Source organism: Mustela nigripes, chromosome 1 (genome assembly GCF_022355385.1).
Source record: "Mustela nigripes isolate SB6536 chromosome 1, MUSNIG.SB6536, whole genome shotgun sequence".
In the NCBI taxonomy this organism is placed as follows: Eukaryota; Metazoa; Chordata; class Mammalia; order Carnivora; family Mustelidae; genus Mustela; species Mustela nigripes.
In genome coordinates, this window is record NC_081557.1 from 124,745,648 (window position 1) to 124,764,895 (window position 19,248).

General features: G+C 44.4%; 1 protein-coding gene across 5 annotated transcripts in view; it reads right to left on the reverse strand.

The window, feature by feature from the left end:
* The window catches only part of ZNF827 (zinc finger protein 827), a 166,302-nt gene that overhangs the window by 65,085 nt on the left and 81,969 nt on the right, over nucleotides 1-19,248 (reverse strand). For all 5 annotated transcript variants that reach the window (XM_059373278.1, XM_059373286.1, XM_059373302.1 and 2 more), the window contains exons 6-7: nucleotides 10,857-11,096; nucleotides 8,413-8,470 (exon numbers count right to left, since the gene is read on the reverse strand). In XM_059373278.1, the coding sequence (XP_059229261.1) occupies nucleotides 8,413-8,470; nucleotides 10,857-11,096 (298 nt within the window). The remainder of the gene's footprint in view (nucleotides 1-8,412; nucleotides 8,471-10,856; nucleotides 11,097-19,248) is intronic.

Consider the following 19,248-nt stretch of genomic DNA (forward strand, 5'->3'; position numbering starts at 1 on the left):
CAAGCCTTTGACCCGAAGACAACTGTGGCCATCCAAAACAGCAAGTTCCCTACTCAGGCTTGAGAGGGACATAATAGAGGAGAACACCTACAACCCCCGTGGGCAGGCTTCAAAACCTGGCTGTTGATCATGTTGGATGCACACATTTTCAGAGAAAGGAGGACTGTACTGAATAAAACGTGAATTAATCACTACACACTGGCAGACTTCAGCCAGGACGTTTATCTACAAATTGAGGCTGGCACGACAGACTCAGTGGGTTTCTAAATGGGGCTTGTGGGCAGATGGAGAGCCAAGGTCATTCGACTACTCATATGGGCACCAGATTTTCATCTTTAATTTTCAGAGTTGACAAGAAAGCTAAGTTGTGTCTCCTCCTCCTCGTCCATTGATATGACCGCATACTTGGCTGGTGCCGATCAAACAGAACTTTCTCAGCAATTAAAAACACTCAAATGTGTTGTTGATTCTGTACGATGTACAATGGCATTGTGGAAAATATTCTTATTTCTTAGAGGTATACATCAAAGAATCTGAGAATGAATGTTATGATGTCTAGGGTGTGATTTAAATATGTATTTTCAAATATTTTATTTATTTGAGAGAGTGAGAGAGCACAAGCAGGGGGAGCAGCAGAGGGAGAGGAAGAAGCAGGCCCCCCATTGAGCAGCAAGTCCCATGGAGGACTTGATCCTAGGACCCTGGGATCATGACCCGAGCTGAAGGCAGATGCTTAACTATCTGAGCCACCCAGGCACCCTGGGATGCGACTTAAATTGGAGGGAAGAAAAGGTTCATGAAGTAAAGTGTGGCAAATGTTTTCTCAGTGGGTGATGGGAATGTGGTGGTTTATTTCATTATTCTTTCTGCTCTGTTTTGAAATTTTTGATAATAAAAAAAAATCAATAACAACAATCAAAGGAAAATTCCAACCCAGACAAACCATCAAAGAGAAGAATAAATGGCAATAAAAGAAAATATACAAAAGAACAAACACAAATGCCTCCCTGTGAACAAAATGCTTGACAGCACTAAGAATCAATAAATAAAAAGACTGTAACTATAAAATAGAATTTATAACCTCCAATCGGTTAAAAAAATTTAAATGATAAAGCCTAAGACCTTTAAAATATTTTCTCTCTCTACCTCTTCTTAGCTTCTGGTAGAATTACAGATTCAACTTTTTTGAAAGTCCATTAGACAAATCATGCAAAAGCCTGAAAACTGAATGCTTTTTTGAAATCCATTTACCCCCAGTTTGTTTATATTAGCAACAGCTTAGGAAAACCAAACCAAACCAAACTCTTGATATCCAATAACAGGGGACTGATTCAATACATTATGACATGTGCAAACACTGAATACTATGTAAACATTAAAAGAATAATACTGAGTTATGTTTACTGGTACGGAAAAAGTTCTTAGGATATTGCTAGGTGAAAAGAGAAGTCTGCAAAACGGTATATACAGCTGGATCCAGTTTTTACAGGAAAGTATACGTATACAAACAGACAGAGATTCAGCCAGGAGCTACACTACCAACTTAGCCGAGGCGGTCTCTATGTAGCAGCATTGATTATAAATGATTATTTTTTCTTCTTTATGTTTTCCTCCAATAAAAGTTCTTTTTAAAACTTAAAAAAAGACTCAGTTTTACAGTGTAGGATTCTTCATTGTTAAAGAGACTCTTAGTTTTTTTAAAGAGTAAGCCGAGGGACGATATAATGGAAGGCAGTGTTAAGACCCAGGTGGGCACAACTGTCTGTAAATCAGGATTCCACCAGGATCAGGCAACTTTAGGTGGAGGAAGGCCAAAAGCTATAGAAGGGAGAGGCCGTTGAAAATATCAGAGAACATCAGAGCATCTTACGAAGAAATATATATTGGTAATGTCTTTTAAATTTTCTTCTTTCAACAGCACAAATGCCTTCTATTTCGGGTTGTCTCAGAAGCAGGCCAGTCTGTACAAGCTAACACCAAGTTTTCAAGGAACAATTCCTGCTGCTGTAGCTCAAGCATTCATCCACTGTGGGGCCATGAAACTTCTCAGGACAAGGAGCACAATGCCAGGCCTTGTGGAGGGCTGCTGCGGCGGTGAGGCCAGACCCAGGGAGCCGGAGCCAACCGCAGACCACGGAAGTGAACCTGCACGTCCGGATCCACGAAATGTCAGCTTGTGAGGGACCTGGATCTCCCACGGGACTTGGACTTTAAGCATAAACAAGGACAACAGGCTTTCTGCTCAGGTGAGCCAAGAACAGATGAACTCAGTCTTCCCTGCACTGATCTAAGACTCTGTCCTATGGAAGCTGTGAGTAACGCTGGTGAAATGTGGATGCTCTTTGGTCTGCATCACCCAAGAGGGCTTTTTACCCCTCAATAGAGGCCAACCCTTCTATATCTGATATGCTCCTAGTGACAACCACGGAGACACTCTTGCGAGAAAATCCCAGATAGGAAGACCAGGACTGGGCTAGCACTGGGTTAGCACCTAAACCACATATACCTTTTGGTCATGTCACCCCTGCATAACCTTTCAAAGGTGGCTAAGGGAGAGAGCTGGTTGTCTACTTAGAAAGCCTGACACAATTAAACTTTATCCCTGGTTATTCTGAGTTACACAAAAAAGATGGACCACTGGTGTAAGTTGCCAGAAGGAAAGGCAGCAGAGCTTGTGGGAAATGAAGAAGAGGGACAGCCCTCTTTTAGATCCTCAAAGAGACTTTTAAACTTGTCTCTTTACAATAACACAATACCAAATGGTTCTGGAAGCATATTGTTTCAACTGTAACAGTTCAATATAGGCATCACAGATGGAGAGAAAAATGGCAGGGGTGATACAGGACAAATACAGTGCAGGAATAAAAAGTACTGAGAAAGGTCTGATGAAATAAAAAGGAAAAAAACCCAAGTGGCAGCAATGGACAAAATAATTTCAGGCTATATGTAAAACAATCTACTGTTTTCAAGGATGACTTTAATTTCTTTGAAAACTCAAAGATAAGTTCAAAAGGATGTATTGCCAATGAAAAGACAGTCAACCTTTGTGCCAGAGCAGCTGTGGACAGTGGTTCAGGTTGCGCATTGCACAACCCGCTTAATCACAGGGGGATGCTTAATCACAAGTATCAAAATGTATGTATTTTTTGTGACAGTATTCCAGTAGATGGCAGTGTCTTGAGGAAAAGTGTCAAAGTTTGCAGGGGCACCATATGGCCCTCCAAGAGCCTTGACTTCACCAAAAAAACACCGAATGTCTTAACTGAAGGAACTTCATGAAATTAGTAGCAAATTCCATTTTTTTAGAAATGGAATCTCAATGCATTTAATTTTAAAGTCCTTAAATTTAAAGGGTAATGAAAAAATGTGGAGACCTTCTCAAAAATCACCAATTTCATGTGTTCTCTTTCTTGTTTATTTTCTTAATTGCTTTTGTCTAACCCAATGTTCTTTGTAAGTAATGTTTTACTTTTTAAGGTAATAGAGCATTATTCTCTTTGGCCTTCCAAAAAAATGAAAAGAGGAAATTGTACAAATTGATGATTTTCCAAATGTGTGCAACTTCTATTACTGAATCATAAATATTTAAGGACATGCATCCAAATGACCACATAGAAAAATTCTATATTGGACACTTCCAAGTGCATATGTCTTTTAATGAGCACTGTAAGTGCCATTATCTAAATCATAATGAAGAGTCCACATTCCAAGTTCTGAAGATTGAGCAAATTAAATGTTGGTTGGCATGGCGTGATACAAGTCTACCTTTCTCCGATTTTCCCACTTCTGCATTTTGTCTTGTAATGGGGAAAAGGACAATTTGGGTAAACACTTCCTTACGTTTGGAATAAAGCAAGCCAGGTGTGAGAAGTTTTTCTTAGGGCCTGCAATCTTATATCCCCATGGACACTGAATTATTAATGGGTAAAAGAGAGAACAAATAACCAAGAGAGGGTTCTTGGCAGCCATTGTTTGACGTTCATGGTGTTACACAACATTGAGCATGTCCAATTCACCTGCCAGGAGCTATCTGATTCTTACTCTAGGGTTCCATTTTCCTATTTCGATCTTATCCAGCATCTGGCGGGGTGATGGTCCATGTCAGAAGATGTAGATCTTCTTTTTATTCCATTAAACTTTGGGATCTGGTTATGATATCATGCCTCATATATTTTCATCAACAAATGATCATATTAGCTGGTTATCTATTCCCTGCAGAATCTAGGCGTGTGCTAGGAAAGGAAATAAAAAATCAGGATTTTATTAGTCTCTTAAGTGTTCAGTTCTTCTGTTCTCCTGGGTCTGGCTGGACTGTCTCCTCATCTCATTTATCAGGTAGAATGGCATTAAGAATGCTCCGTCCACACACTATCTCAAAGGAGATGCACAGCCTTCTTAACACTTAGATTGAATTTGCTAGACTCTGAGGTTAAACAGGCAAAAGAACTGCTGTTTTAGCATTTATAGTGAAGTTCCAACTAAACGACTGATTCAGTGGGGGTGCTCCTAGGAGGGCACAAACAAGGGTGGAGGGGTTAAGGTCAAGGCATTGGTGAGCAGGACCACATGACCCAATCATTTCAGCTGGTAAGTAGATTGATTTCTCTACCTGGCTACACGGTGCACTCCGGTAGACTGTTTTCCTCCTTTACTTTTGGGAAGATGATACTAATTTAAGCAGCTGGGTCTCAGTTCTTCGGGTGAAAGAAAAAGCACTCTCAAACACGTTCTTAAAATGATGTCTGGGATTTGCTTTAAAATAATTCAGGGGGAGGGGAACGAAAGGAGGAGACCTTTCAACAAGGGTCACGAGATGATCATTGTTCAGACTGAGTGATGGGTACTTTCTCTACTTTTGTATATGTTTGAAATTTTCCACTGAAAGAGTTTTTTTTTTTTTTTTTTAAATGAGGTAGAGAGCCAATGACCCAGAAACTTGCTAGTTCCCCATTTCAACCTTTAGCCTCACCCAAACTTTTTTTTTTTTTTAATTGCTAACAAGGAATGCTGTCTAACATCATTTTCTCTCTCCCTATCTGTCCATCTTATAATAGAGATATTAACAAACAGCAGAAAGGCCAGTGGAAAGGATCTGATGAGGAGGGAGGCACAACTATCAGCCCGTATGGGATATGGTGGGATATGATGGATGGTGGGCTAGACACACATTCCCAAGCTTCATGCTCTCTTGGTGCCCAGGCATGGAAATCCACATCCCATGTCTTCTCTCCTTGGTTAAGCACATAGTGGAATGCCAAGCTACCGTGTTTCTTCCTAGGCTGCTACACTTTTCCTTAGTTCTTGTGGTTGGAATGAGAGTCAAGACCAAAAAATGACAAACAACTGTGGAGAAAGTTGTGGGTTTATATGACAGGGAAAGAGAATCAGCTGCCTTCTTCCAGGACTGCACATCTCTTCTCTGCTCTTGGCGGCCTGGACATCCAAACTCTAGGACCAGGAGGCCCTAGCGGTAGCTCAGGAGGAGCTCAGGTACCCCCTGGCATCTGGAAGAGCCTGACCCTCTGTACAGTGCTACGGTCAACGTACCAAGGCCCGCCCTTCAGAATTAAACTATTTTCAGTGTACCCAGCAACTCTCAAACATGGCAGATTCTGAACCTGACTGCAATCATGAGCCACCGTTCTGGACAGCCAGATTCTTCTGGACCCAGAAGAAGATCCCACTAAGTACCTAAAGATCCAGAGATAAGGAAATGTGGAGGCTTGATGTCATTCTTTTTGAAAAGTATTGCAAATCCTACCTTAAAAAGTAACCCCCATGAGCTGACCTTAGGCGTACAGAATAAGAGTTCCTTCTAAAACAGAAATCGAGTAAGAGAGGGAGCTGGCATTTTTCCCCCTGTCCCTGCCATCAGTTAATTGAGGTTAAGGAGGATTTCTTGGCACAAAGACACTTGATTCTATTCTGCCCCAAGTAATGAGGTGAGAAGGTAAAAAAGAGATCTGTTTGAGGAGAGTCTAATTGAATAGGTTCCTACTCAAAGGAATAAAAACACACCAAGGATTCTATAAAAGGAGAATAAACCCAGAATTCTGTAACACTGCTTGATGAACGCTTACCATGTTGGGGGCTCTCGGCAAGCACCTCTTCCTCTGCTTTGGGCAAAAGATCTGATTTGGATTTCTTCTTACTCATACTCTCCCAGCAAGAGAAGAATTTAAAGATTGCCTCATTTTTGCCAAATGGCTAAAAAAAATTCTCTTCTATCCTATAATTATGCTCTAGCTCTAGCCAAGGCAATTTAGGCTGTGAGATGCATTTCACTCATTTGGGGCTAGTTCAAACCTCCTCTTAGTCTTCCCAGAGAACACCTGAAAAGCATAAAATAACATGCCTTTGCAGCATACCTTTCTGTTATGTACATATTATGATGTGATCTTAAAGATCTAGCAGAAAGCCTACAGTGGGCTGGCGGGTCCTGCCTAGAGCTCCTGTACTTCATTACTGGGCTCCCCACGAGAGAGAGCAAGCGATCGAGCGAGCAAGTGGCTGGCCGTGCTGGCTGTGAACGGCGAGGGGGAACTGCCTTCACCCTTGGAGCCTCTGCAACGAGGAGGTTCCACATCTCCTGCTGGAGGTGACCCGAAGCTAGGGAACAGCACAGAGGTCCAAAGAGCTGGCCCCCTTGCCTCCAGGCAGGCTTTACCCTGTGGTGCAATTCATGCTCCAGAATTCTCTGTGGGATCAAGCTAAAGCTGGAACCCAGCAAAAACTACACCCTTGCTCCACGATGTCCCCTTCCCTCTCCTGCCACCTTCATTTCCCAGCAGGGTCCTCTGAGAGCAGTCCCTCAATAGAGTCCCTTCCCGGGAATCCTTGTCTCGGGCTCAGCTTCTAAGGAACCTGACCCGTGACACTTCAACAAACCTATGGAAGCAATTAAAAGGATAATTGGTTATTTTTAGTCTGCTGTCTTTCATTGTTTCCCAATCAGGACAGCTTCATGGGTTTACAGCCATGGCCGCAAGCAGAGATACTAAACAGTCTTAAGATGACATGTGGAAGGTCCACTGGAATCTGCAGCAGATAACATCTCCTATTCGGGCATCCAACTTAATAGACAAGTAGCCCTCCCAGCCCCCTGACCCATTTCCCTAAACAATGTGCAGCCCAGATTGAAAGACCCATTTTACAACTGTGTACTTAATACACAAAGACAAGGCTATGCCCCTCTTCTGTTTCGTTACAGCAGGTTTCGTTTTCCTGGTACCATATAAACTTCATGTGAGGCCAGCTGGCTCTGTTCTAATTACTGTTTGACATTTGATACCCCTAAATTCCAATTCATAGAATTAAAAAGGAAAAAACAACTCAGGTTAAGGTTCAGATGAGCACATGCCTGATAATGCTCTGAGGTCGACTCATACCACCTCAAAAGAGAAAAACATCATTTATCTTTTGTTGCAAGAACTAAAAACACCAAACCAGTCAACTGTTCCCATCAGGAAGAATCTACGTTTGCTCGTGAAAGCTTAGTTCCTTGACTGAAAGCCTTCTTGGGAACGCACATCTCATTCTCCCTGTTCCTATTTCATCTGGTAAAGCCCACCTCTGGGGTTAACCCAGGGACTGGAGAGGCGGGGGTCTGAGGGTGGGGGACGGTCCTTAAAAGCTAGAGCTCCTATCTCCCCTGAGGTTCCTTTCTCGCAGTGGTGGGGTATGCGCTAGTGGAGCACAGCTGGGGTCAGGATGGCCTTTCAGGCTGGGGAAGAGTGGTGGCACGGCTGGTCCTCCTCCCTCCATCTGGCTAACGGAGGGGCAGCCCACCTTGGCGGACCTCCTCAAACTGCCTTTGGCAAATGCACAGCATCCTTATCTACAGCTGTTAATGACAAAGGTCTTCCTGCAGCCTTTGAAGCATTTTCTCTCATTTGAAAATGTTCTCCCCTCCTAACAATGCTGTGAGGTAAAAAGCTGGGGTATCCTTGGTGACCAGTGATCTGTTCACACCTGCGGAGCTACTGAGGAACCCACCTTGGTCTCCTGACTGGGTGAAGCCTTCCTGAGATATGGACCCAGCCCCCCGATCCTAGCTGTGACACCCGCTTAAACTCCCAAGTCAAAAAACTTCTGCAAAGAGAGTAATAATATGACCTACTTCACAAAACTATTATAAGGAGTAAAACAAAAACAAAAACACCTGGAAAATTCTCCAGCCAAGTTAACAGCTATTAGATGTTTGATAAATATTAGTGGTCTTCCCCCTTGGCGCGGTTGCTTTCTGTATTATTTCCACAAAATTTCTAACACAAACTGGGGGCAAAAGGCATGACTCCTTTGAACCCAGCGGGAGAAAAGAGTTCGGGGAACAATGCACCACGCGTGATCGGGGCCTGATGGCCCACACAAGGGGTGCTCTGAGGGGACCCCCCCTTCCCAAAAATGGCCTACCTGGTGGTCGTCCGAATGGTGTTTTCTTTTGTGTGATTGTGCTCTTTGCTCACTTTTTCTGTAAGAAGAAAGAATGAAACATCCCTTGTAGGTTGTTCTTACTCAATTTGAGTCTCTAAGGCTTAAACAGAAACTCCCTCAATGTTTCTGTTTCTCTTTTGTGGTTTTCTTTTGGTTTCCTTTGTAAATATTCAAACCCTCCCTGTCTTATTCATAAAGACAATCATTAAAAGCATATAGACAGCATCCACAAAAATATCTTAGTAAAAACCAATCAAAGGGAAACAGTCACTGACAAATTTCAAGTGTGTTGTCTGATTTTAATGAGGCCTTAATAAGCATACATACACACGGAGAGATGCGCACCAGAACCCGTTATTCCTACTACATGTTTCCCCAGCTGAAAATTTCTGCTTTCCTCTGATTCAGCATGAAAATTGCAGTTGTTGCAACTGTTCCGCTTCTGACTTTGATGACAACCTTTAAGCATTCTGTATTGTCAGGCCCCTTTGTGCGAGGGGATATAAAAACAGCCATAAGACCTCTGGGTTCAGCAGTCATCGAGCGCTTATTCTGATAAATGTCACCAGGGACAAAAAAATATCATTAGACAAGCAGAGGTAAACCCTCCCTTTTCTGTCTTGAGGTCTGTATCTACCAGCTGTCAGGAATTATTTAATTAGCTTTCAAGAACACTAGAGTTGAACTCCGGCCTTCCCAATCCAGTTCAAATGGGAGGATTCTGCCCTGACTGTCACAGCCCTCAACGGCTTCAGCAAGCAGAGAAAACCTGGCCAGCTTGATGAGGGTTTCGGGTTTCCATGGCAGAGCAAATAAAAAATCCTGATCTTAGGGATTTTTGAACAAATTTAAACAGATAATTTGGAAAAACGAAAGACTTACAACATCCACCCAATACTTGTAACACTAGGCTGAAACGGCTATGTGCAAGTTGGTGTGGACGGTCGCTTTCTGTGCACTAGACAATGACAACGAGGCTGGATTTGGATTCAGAGGCAGTATTCTTTCAGAGAGCAGGAAACCGGGCTAAAAGACTTGCTTGAGGTCACCCAGGCAGTAAGTGACAGTGGCCAGGTGAGAACTCTCAGACACAAAGTTTGTCACTGATAGCAGACAGTGATAATGTACCGGGAGAGACAGAGACTTTCTGAAAAGAACCACACACTGGCCTCACTTTTGCAAATTGTAACTGCTAAGTCCTTTTCAAAGTTATATTGTTTCTAGATATGCTTTCAGCTTGTTTAAAAAAAAAGAAAAGAAAAGCACCTTGTAGGATTTGGAGCTCTGGGGAGCTTGGGATGATCCACGTGTCCTGTGAAGTTTATGGAATTAACTATTTCCATTACTGCAAGGCTTTGCACAAAGAACAATCCCTGTCTGAGAAGCAGGAGGCCACCATTTCCGGAACCAACCGATAGTTTCAAGCTCTGGCACTGTGTCACCAGGCCAACAACAAGGTGAACTATCATGATGGTATGCAGATTCTAGCTTCTTCTCCCTGATATTTTTCTTAGCAGGGAAAGCAAGTGAATACTTAAATAATGAGGCATCTCGTGGTGTTTTGAATATGCTATCCCTAATGAAACAGAGTTTCTCAAACATTCGTAACAAACTCTACTGATGCATGAATTTCTATACACAGGCCAATGCTTGAGTGTGGACAAGCTCTGAGTATTTCAAGGAATCTGAATCTTGTACGTGTCTATATCTTCAATCTCAACCATGTTCAAATAATAAGAGCATGTTAAATTTGTTCAGGACCAACACTATGCAGCTTGAAAGAGTTAACAAAGGTAACCAAGAGGACCATCAACTGTTCTATCAGGACACTTAGCTGAGCTGGTAATTCCTACACCTGTGAATTCCAAATATTCAAAGTAGAAACCGTCGGTTTATAGAAAAATGCTCTGCAAGGGGATAGCTGGAAAGAGTCCTCACATTTCATCTACTCCCTTTACTTGATTTATTTATTTTTTTTGTTTGTTTTTGGCAAGATACAGTACAATCTTAATTCAAACCACACTAATTTGGAATTCATGGTAATTCAGTCACTGTTGGAGTAAATTGAAGTTTATCTTTTGAGCACTTGGGAAAAAAAAAAAAAACAAGAGGCTGTTAATCAGATCAACTGCCTAAGCAAAAGTCGAGGTGAGATGTTTAGCCTAGTCAACAGGGATCATTTGCACGGAACTGAATAGAGTTCTAATTTCAAGTGATTCTTAACTATTTATTAAAGAAAGTTTGGCAGGAGTTCCACTTGGCAACATTTTATTAACTGTTAGTTTGAGTGGCAGTATGCATGTTAAAGTAACAAAATTGATTTCTGCCTGAGAAATTCTATAATGCGGGTGTTTTTACTTTGTTAGAGTGGCTTTCTTTCCAATTATTCCCAATTATTGACATTTTTCTGCACAGAAATGTACCTGACAGTTGAAAGAGAAGCTCGGAAGCCATCTTCACAGAGATGTCCTGACTGAAGAGGTTTCTCTCTGGGGGCACTCTGCCCTCTGGCATCTTCTGTAAGGGTTCAGTTTTCTCTCGCCCGATTAAAGTGCTATAGCCAACATTCCGGCTGGGTGATACCGAGACATGCGAGTCCTGGATGTCGACCTCCATGGGCTCCTCTTTAATCTTCACCATCTGAGTCTCCTTGTAGCTCTCCGCTGCAAGCAGGTGAAGGAGGAGAAACCAGAACAGCACGGTTTTAAAATTCTGAACCAAACCCAGTTTCTTTTCTTTTCTTTTTTTTCCTAAGATTTTATTTATTTATTTGACAGACAGAGATCACAAGTAGGCAGAGAGACAGGCAGAGAGAGAGGAGGAAGCAGGGTCCCTGCTGAGCAGAGAGCCCTATGCGGGGCTCCATCCCAGGACCCTGGGATCATGACCTGAGCCGAAGGCAGAGGCCTTAACCCACTGAGCCACCCAGGTGCCCCATCAAACCCAGTTTCTAATCACAGAAAGAACCACTGGGATTGTTTCTGGGAGCAGGTGAGACAAGCACCACAGCACATGACATACAGACCGAAAAACTGCTAGTTCAGCCCACCTGGTTTCCTGAAAAGGTAGGGAACGGAAGCCCAGAGAGAGTAAGTGGCTTGCCCAAGGTCACACCTGCACCCGCAGAACCAGGCCCAGCCAGGTCTCCGAATCTAGCACTTGGGGTCCGGTGACCAGGGTCTCCCGGCCACACCCCCAGGTGCTCCATCCTCCCTGCTACGCTGCTTCCAGAAGTAACAGAGAACATGGTGAACGCCTGTCCCTGTTTCAGGACTTACTCATTTCAGCGAACCCAATTAAAGCGAACATTTTAATATGACAATTGTCTCCCTTTATTTTTAAAGCCCTGACCAGTTTTTTTTTTTTTTTCTCTCTCTCTCTTCTAGGGCACCGAAATTAATAAAGGGTAAACAGGGTCGATTCAACTGAGACATTCATACCTTGCTGGGAGCTAGTAATCCTCAAGACCACCTAGGAAGTTAATTGCAGCCCAAGGACCAACACTTAGAAAAACAGCAATCTTACAGGTTATAATAATGGTTCAATTTACTGACTGCTTTTGCTTTAGGTGTGACTATTAGATGTTTGATCTTTAGTCGGAAACACATATTCGCCTTGCCAAGTCGGACTGTTTTTATGTCCATGCATTCTGTAGTGCTAATGACAGAGCCTCTTTGAAACAAGGTGGGGCAATTAGCCCAGCCATTAATTTGGGCCACTTTGAAACGAGCACACTTTCAAATCAATAAGCATTTATTAGTAACTATAGTATACTCAGCATTCTGGGAAAGAAAAAAAGAGGACATAAAATAGTGGGTTGAGGGGTGACCCCTCAAATTCTGCCTATGTCCTAACCCCAGGAACATGTGAATGTCACCTTATTTGGAAAAAATGTATTTGCAGATGTGATTCAGTTAAGGATCTCAAGATGAGATCATTCTAGATTACCCAGGTAAGCCCGAAAACCAATAATAAGTGTCCCTCAAATAGGAAGATAAGGAAGAGACACAGGAAGGACACGTGAAAACAGAGACAGTGCTCTGGACTGAATATGTGTTCCACCCTCTGCCCCAAAATTAATACAGTGAAACTCCATGCCTAGTGTGATAGTATTTGAGGTGATTAGTCATGAGGATGGAGCCCTCATGTACATATTAGTGGCCCTACAAAACAAAAGACCCCAGAGAGTGCCCAGACAGCAAATGTGTGGGCTCTTTGATTTCAGACTTGCCAGCCTTCAGCTCTGTGAGAAATACATTTTTGTTGTTAATAAGCCACCCAGTCAATGGATTCTCTTAATAGCACAATGATGGGAGCAAGACAAGAAATTAGAGTCATGGTGGCCACAAGTTAAGGATGTCCTAGAGCCACCAGAAACTGGGAGAGGAAAGGAAAGGGGCTCCCCTAGAACCTTCGGATTTTGGACTTCTGGCCTCCAGGCTGCAAGGGAATACATTTCTGTTGTTTTAGGTTACAAAGTTTGTGGCAATTTGTGATGGATGGATGGATTAGCAAGAAGAAGCAGTGGGAAGCAGGCAGGACAGATGTGAAAGGGGAACCTCCCTGCTGTAAGCTGGACGGCTAGAGAAAATGACACGTTCCTTACAAAGCATGAGACAGGGTGAAAGCCAAGTACATGTGCCGTTTATTGAGTTGTAGTAAAGAAGACGGAAGAGCACTTCCAATTGAATAATTACAATTAATATAGTGTTGTCCATAAAGGCTACGTAAGAAGTGGGCTAATTGTTCTTTTCTCCTTCCCGACGTATTACACATGGTTTTCAGAGTAAATGACTTTTTTTTTGTCAGCAACTAAATTGCCAAGCAACTGTTATATTTAATTTAGAGCCCTTCCCCCTTTCCCAACTCCTGCCGAGCTGTGGTTTTTCCGCGTATCTGTGAGGCTCACAAAAACCAAGTTGATTCAATCATGCTTAAAAGAAAAGAAAGAAAAGAAAAAAAATCTGAAGCTTTCAAAGTCACATGCCTAGCTTCTTTGCCTCGGTCTGCAGTCCACCTGACTGTTTCTGGAGTATGAACTGCATCCCTTACCACATCTTAAGGATCTGATGACCTGATAGCCACCATGACCTCTAGCCACCTCACCCATAGGTGCAGTCACAACGCACACCTCCCTCTCTGCGCTCCCCCCAAAGTACGTAATGTTTGGAAAATAAACAGTGGGGTCAGTGACACAGGTATGTAATGATGTCTCTGAACCCTGCAAGTCATTCCAAGGCTTGAAGACAAACACAAAAATATACTAGAAAAGGAGTCACTTAATTCCACAAAAATCTCAATGCTACGAAGAGCAAAGCTAGAAAGAAGCTCCAGGATCTTACTCTTTTTCCATCTCCTTTCCCCAGCTTTGCCCCTGGGTTAAAAAATCATCTAGCTACGGGTACCACTGGCTTAAATGGTATCAGGTTTTGAAAGCTTCTTGGGATAACTTCAAGTATGATTTACATGAAGGGCTTTCTGCCCTTTCTTACGACAACTCTTGACCTTTCAAGAATGCACAAAGGACTGATTAATGATAAAAACCTCTAGCATTTTTAATCCACCTGATAGACTCCAGACTCAAAGAGTTCTCAAGCTGACATCTCTCAATGGGAAAGTGAGACATAATATAAGAAATATATAAGAAAATATTTGCCAACTGTTCTCTTGCCTTTTTTTTTTTTTTTGTTGTTGTTGTTGTTCTTAAAGCAGGGATTCTTAACCTCAGCCCTGCTGACATCTGGGCCCAGATCCTTCTTTACTTGGGGAGGCTGTGCAGTGTGTTGTAGGATGGTTGGCAACATCTCTGGTTTCCACCTACTGGGTTTCAGTAGCACTCATCCTCCAGCTGTGACAACCATGAATAACTCCAGATGTTGCCAATATTCGGTGGGGGCAAAATCTCCCAACGGAAAACCCCCGCTGTAGAGTTTTTGCCACACTTCGGTGTTCAACCCCCTTTCCCCAAATTTAATCAGAACCCAAGGCAAATAAGAAAGAAGAGCTCCTCTTTAGCTTAAGGTTCCCCCCCACACACATATTAATCACCATCTCAGCCTGGTGCCTTGGACAGGCTGGCCTAGGAGGCAGGAGACAGGCTGATTTAGGAACAGATCCTAAGTCAGCCAGAGATTCTACGTGTCCTCTCTCGCCTTTGCCTAAGGTGTCCTGACAACACAGTGGTTGAATTAATCTTTTTACTCAATCTTTACTCACTTTGACTTCCACACCCAGGGACATGTCTATTATCCAGGGTCTACCCTTTCCCATCACCTTCCTTCTCACACATATCATAAAGCCTTTTAGAATCTCTTCCTAAAATAACAGGACAAATACTAACTTTACCCCAAGTGGCCTATACTGTTATTCTGAGAAAAAAACTAGCCAGTGGAAAAAGATGAGAGATGGTGTTAACAGTAAGGTAATGCGTGGGAGGTGGGTTGTAGGTGACTGTTTACTACAATGCTCATTTGTATCTTGTAATTTTTCTCTGATCAATACAGATATTCCACCATTTACTTACATTTTTAGAAAATAAAAAATGACTACATATGCCCATATAAAAGATGATTATTTCCTCTTTTAGAAGCATTTAGAACACTGTGTATGTTCCTGGTGGCATTGCAAGAGTGAGTCTGCAAATCAGATAAGTCCGATTCAAACTTGCTTGGCAACCGCAGGGGAAAAAGCCATGAGAATTTCATAATACGGTCTTTTCTACTTTCACAAACACAGTACATGTAAGTAATGATCAATTAGTATTATTTCATTCATCAGTCATTTGGTCATCACACCATTTGAAAAATGTCTACTAGGTACTATGTGCTATGTACTGTGTCTACTAGGTACAACATACTATGTGCTATGTACTGTGTCTACTAGGTACTATGTACTGTGTCTACTAGGTACTATGTACTATGATGAAGGAAATGTGGGAAACAGAAGCAAAGACGACATGGCTCTTGCCTTCAAGTACTTTAAATCTACATGAGTGATCAGACAAGTATGAACAGCCCTCTAGTAAAAGAGGTAAAATTAAAATGCAGTGTGGGAAGAGGAGTCCAGGAAGACCGGGAACCCAAGCACAAAGGTGGAATTGTACTCTGCCTGGGGTGTTTGGGGGAATATCATGTTGGCGGTGTTGGCTGGAGGGCCCGAATCGAGAGATGGAAATGGCACCCTGAGTAAGCGAGACTCACGAGGTATAAACATAAAAGCAGCTCGACTTCTGACTTCCACTGTCTCATTAAGCCTGCCCTGTAGGAAGAGTTCCTCTCCTGTCCCTGGGTGAAAACTCAGGCCCCATAACCTGATTAATTCTTTGATAATACAAAGCCTTACAGTTATCTAAACAGCAAAATGGTCTTGATTCAGAATCCAGAAGTTCTAATCCATTTGTCAGTTTACAGTTCCACCTCCTGAGAGGGGAGTCCTTGCCCCTCCCTGGAAGGATCTCCAAGGAGCCTTTTGTGGGGGAGGAAATCACATCAGCTCTTCTCCCTCTCTTGTTGCCTTCTCCCCAGCACACTAGGTGTCTTTCCAGATCTTAGAAAAGACTAAAGGAAAAGGGGGGGGGGAGAGGATGGAAAGCTCTTTGCCATCCCATTCTAGAATGGTTTCACCCTATTTAGACCAGGAGGTGTTTCTCTCATGGGATTCAAGGGTGGGCTCTTCAGAGACCTATAGCTTTTTTTTTTTTTTTAATAGATTTTATTTATTTATTTGACAGAGAGAGAACACAAGTAGGCAGAGAGGCAGGCAGAGGGAGGAAGGGAACCACCCGCTGAGCAGAGAGCCCGATTCGGGGCTCGATCCCAGGTCCCTGGGATCATGACCTGAGCCGAAGGCAGTGGCTTTAACCCACTGAGCCACCCAGGCGCCCCGAGGCCTAAGCTTTGAAGTGATCTTTCCCCTAAAGATCCCTTTATGTGGCTGAACTCCCTCTTGTCTGTGGTCCCTTATTCCCTCCATGAATCCACCTGTCCATCCCATTTTGTCATTGTGCAACCACCAATGGTCTAGGCGGCCCCACCGGAAGGCACTGAAGCCATACCCAGGCCAGCCCTTCCGGGTGAAAATGGTCTACACTGAGGCCAGGGTTGACAGCTGCCTCTACTTGATAGGAGAAAGAGCGCCGGCTCAGTCCCCGGCCCCTCCCCCTCCACACAGCAGCATCTCTCGTGCACGCAGTCCCCAAAGCAGCTGGCCATTTCCCACCCTCTAGCTTTCCCAAGGCAGACATGGGGTGGGTGCCAGTGCACAAGGCTCCCCACCTGAGGAACACACATGACAAACATGACATGACAAAACTTACCACTTTAGTTATTTTTGAGTGTCCAGTTCAGTGGCATTAAGTACATGCACACTGTTGTGCCATCATCCCCATCCACCTCCAGAAGTTTTCATCATCCCTACTCATCAACACTAACTCCCCATTCCTCTTCTTCCGCCTCCAATCGTGGGAATACCACAGCAACCACCTTTCTGTTTTCTGATTCCAGGACAGAGTTTCCGTCCTCTCTCCTCGCCTTCCCTCCCTCACCCCTCTCCTTTTCCCTTCCCTTTCTTCCTCTTCCTCCCTCCTGGCTTCCTTCCTTCCTCCTTCCTGTCCCCCCCCTCCCCCCCTCCCCTGCTGCCCCTCCCTACCTTTCTTTCCTTCTCTCCTCGTCCCCCCTCCCCCTCTCCCTCCCTTTCCTTCTCTTCCCTTAAAACTCTTCACACTGGAACCTGGTGCTGAAGCCAATGCCTCTACTGAACAACCCTTTAACAAAGACCGTCATACTCTACTCCAGAGAAATAAAACTGGAGAGGTAGGTAGGGGCAGAACGTGGCATCTTTGGCGGCCCCCCCCCACCCCCGGAAGCCCAGACGGAATGGGGGGGAGCGAGGAGCAAAGCGTTTGGGAGGTTTGGCCAGGGGAGGAGCGCGATCAGGTTGCACTTCAGAAGGCCAGCCTGGCAGGGGCACTTGGAAGGCCAGGGAGGAAGTGGAAATGGGGGCAGTTGTCAGGAGCTTAGTGTGGTAATCCAAGCAAGGAGACGCTGAGGGCCTGAACGAAAGGTCAGGGGGATGGAAAAGATTCACAGGATATTCTAGAGGTTGAATGGGGAGGAACTGGAAGTGCCTGGCTAGGAGTCTGAAGGAAGAATGAAGAGACCGACGTGAGAGGAATTACGAAGCAAGTGTGTGCACGGCCAGGGGTAGCGTGATGAAAAAAATAATTCCATGACTGCTAAAAGCCTTGAGGTTTGGGAGACGCTCTCAACAGGAGTAGGAAAAATAGAAAAGTCGGGTGGTGGAGAAATAACGGAGGGAGGGGCGTTTTCAGGTCTGTTTTGGCTAAATGCTTAGAATTCCTGCAGGAAGTGGAGGGCAGGATGGCTGTGGGCAGCAAGAGGGGAGTCACCGGTGACACACAGACCGGGGGCATCCGACTCCAGAGAACGCGGTGAAATCCCAGGCAAGGGGGGTAGAAAGCAGCGGATGGGGCAGGACTGGGACCTCTACTCTTAGATGGAAGGTGGGAGGAGGACCAAAGAGTGAGGGAAAGAGGAGGCAAGGGAGCGGCCCAGCGCGGGGTTTCATGGAAACCCAGACAGAAGGACAGAGACACCCCAGATACCTTCATGAGAGCCTCCTGCTTCTAGCCTTCTAGCCTGTCGCAGGGGCCCACCGCATTCCTGCCCTGGGGCTCCTGCACCCTTGGATGATTTCTTCCCTTAGTTTCTGTCCCCTGTAAAGCCACAGCCCCCGACCATCCCTCCGCACACCTGCAGATACCTCTGCGCGCGGCCGATACACAATGTTCCAGTCGCCTCCACGTGCCATGCTCCCATGCTCTTCCTCCCCCTATCCCCTTCCAAAACACCCCTGTAACGTGCTGTTCAGATTTCAAAAGTACACTTGGCCTTTGAACCACATGGGGGTCGGGAGTGGTGAGCCCTCTTCCCCCCACACAGTTGAAAATTCACATGTAACCTCTAACTCCCCCCAAACTGAACTACTCATAGCCTGCTGCTGACCAGAAGCCTGACTGATCACGTACAGCCAATGAGCACATATTTTGTTCATTGTATGTCTCATAAACAGTGTTCTTACGATAAAGTAAGCTAGAGAAAACAGAATGTCAGAAGATCATAAGGAAGAGACATTTAAGGCACTGTACTGTAATTATAAAAAAAAAAAAATCCATGTACACGTGGATCCGTGTAGAAGCGGCCAGTACGATTCCAACCCGTGTTATTCAAGGGTCATCTGTATTCAGGCATTCCCTCTGTGAGCAGCATTCTTTTATCGGTGTCCAGGGACCCTCTCTCTCCCCGCTCTCCCCTAGCTCCTTTGGCCTCTAGATCATTTGGCCCCTGAAAATCCTGGAGCAAGCTGCCACCATGATTCGCCAAGTGCGTTTCCCCTCTGCACTGAACTGTCGGGGGTGAGCGAGAGTCTAACTCGTCTTTCACTCCTGAGATGTTGCACAGGCCTGGCACATTCGATATTCTTACTGTGTATCTGTCACCTGCATCCCCTGAAGCACAGCCCACAGCATGTGACGCTATTCTCTGTCTCTTGACTTGGGTCTGCCTAGTGCTATGAACTCATACATGCTATGAACTTAGAAATAAAACAGGAGGGGCACCTGGCAGCTCAGTCAGTTAAGCATCTGCCTTCGGCTCAGGTCATGATCTCAGGGTCCTGGGATCGGGCCCGCATCTGGCTCCCTGTTCAGCAGGGAACCTGCTTCTCCCTCTGTCTAAACCTTCCCCTACTCTTTCTCTCTCTGTCAAAAAAAAAAAAAAAAAAAAAAAAAAAAAAAAA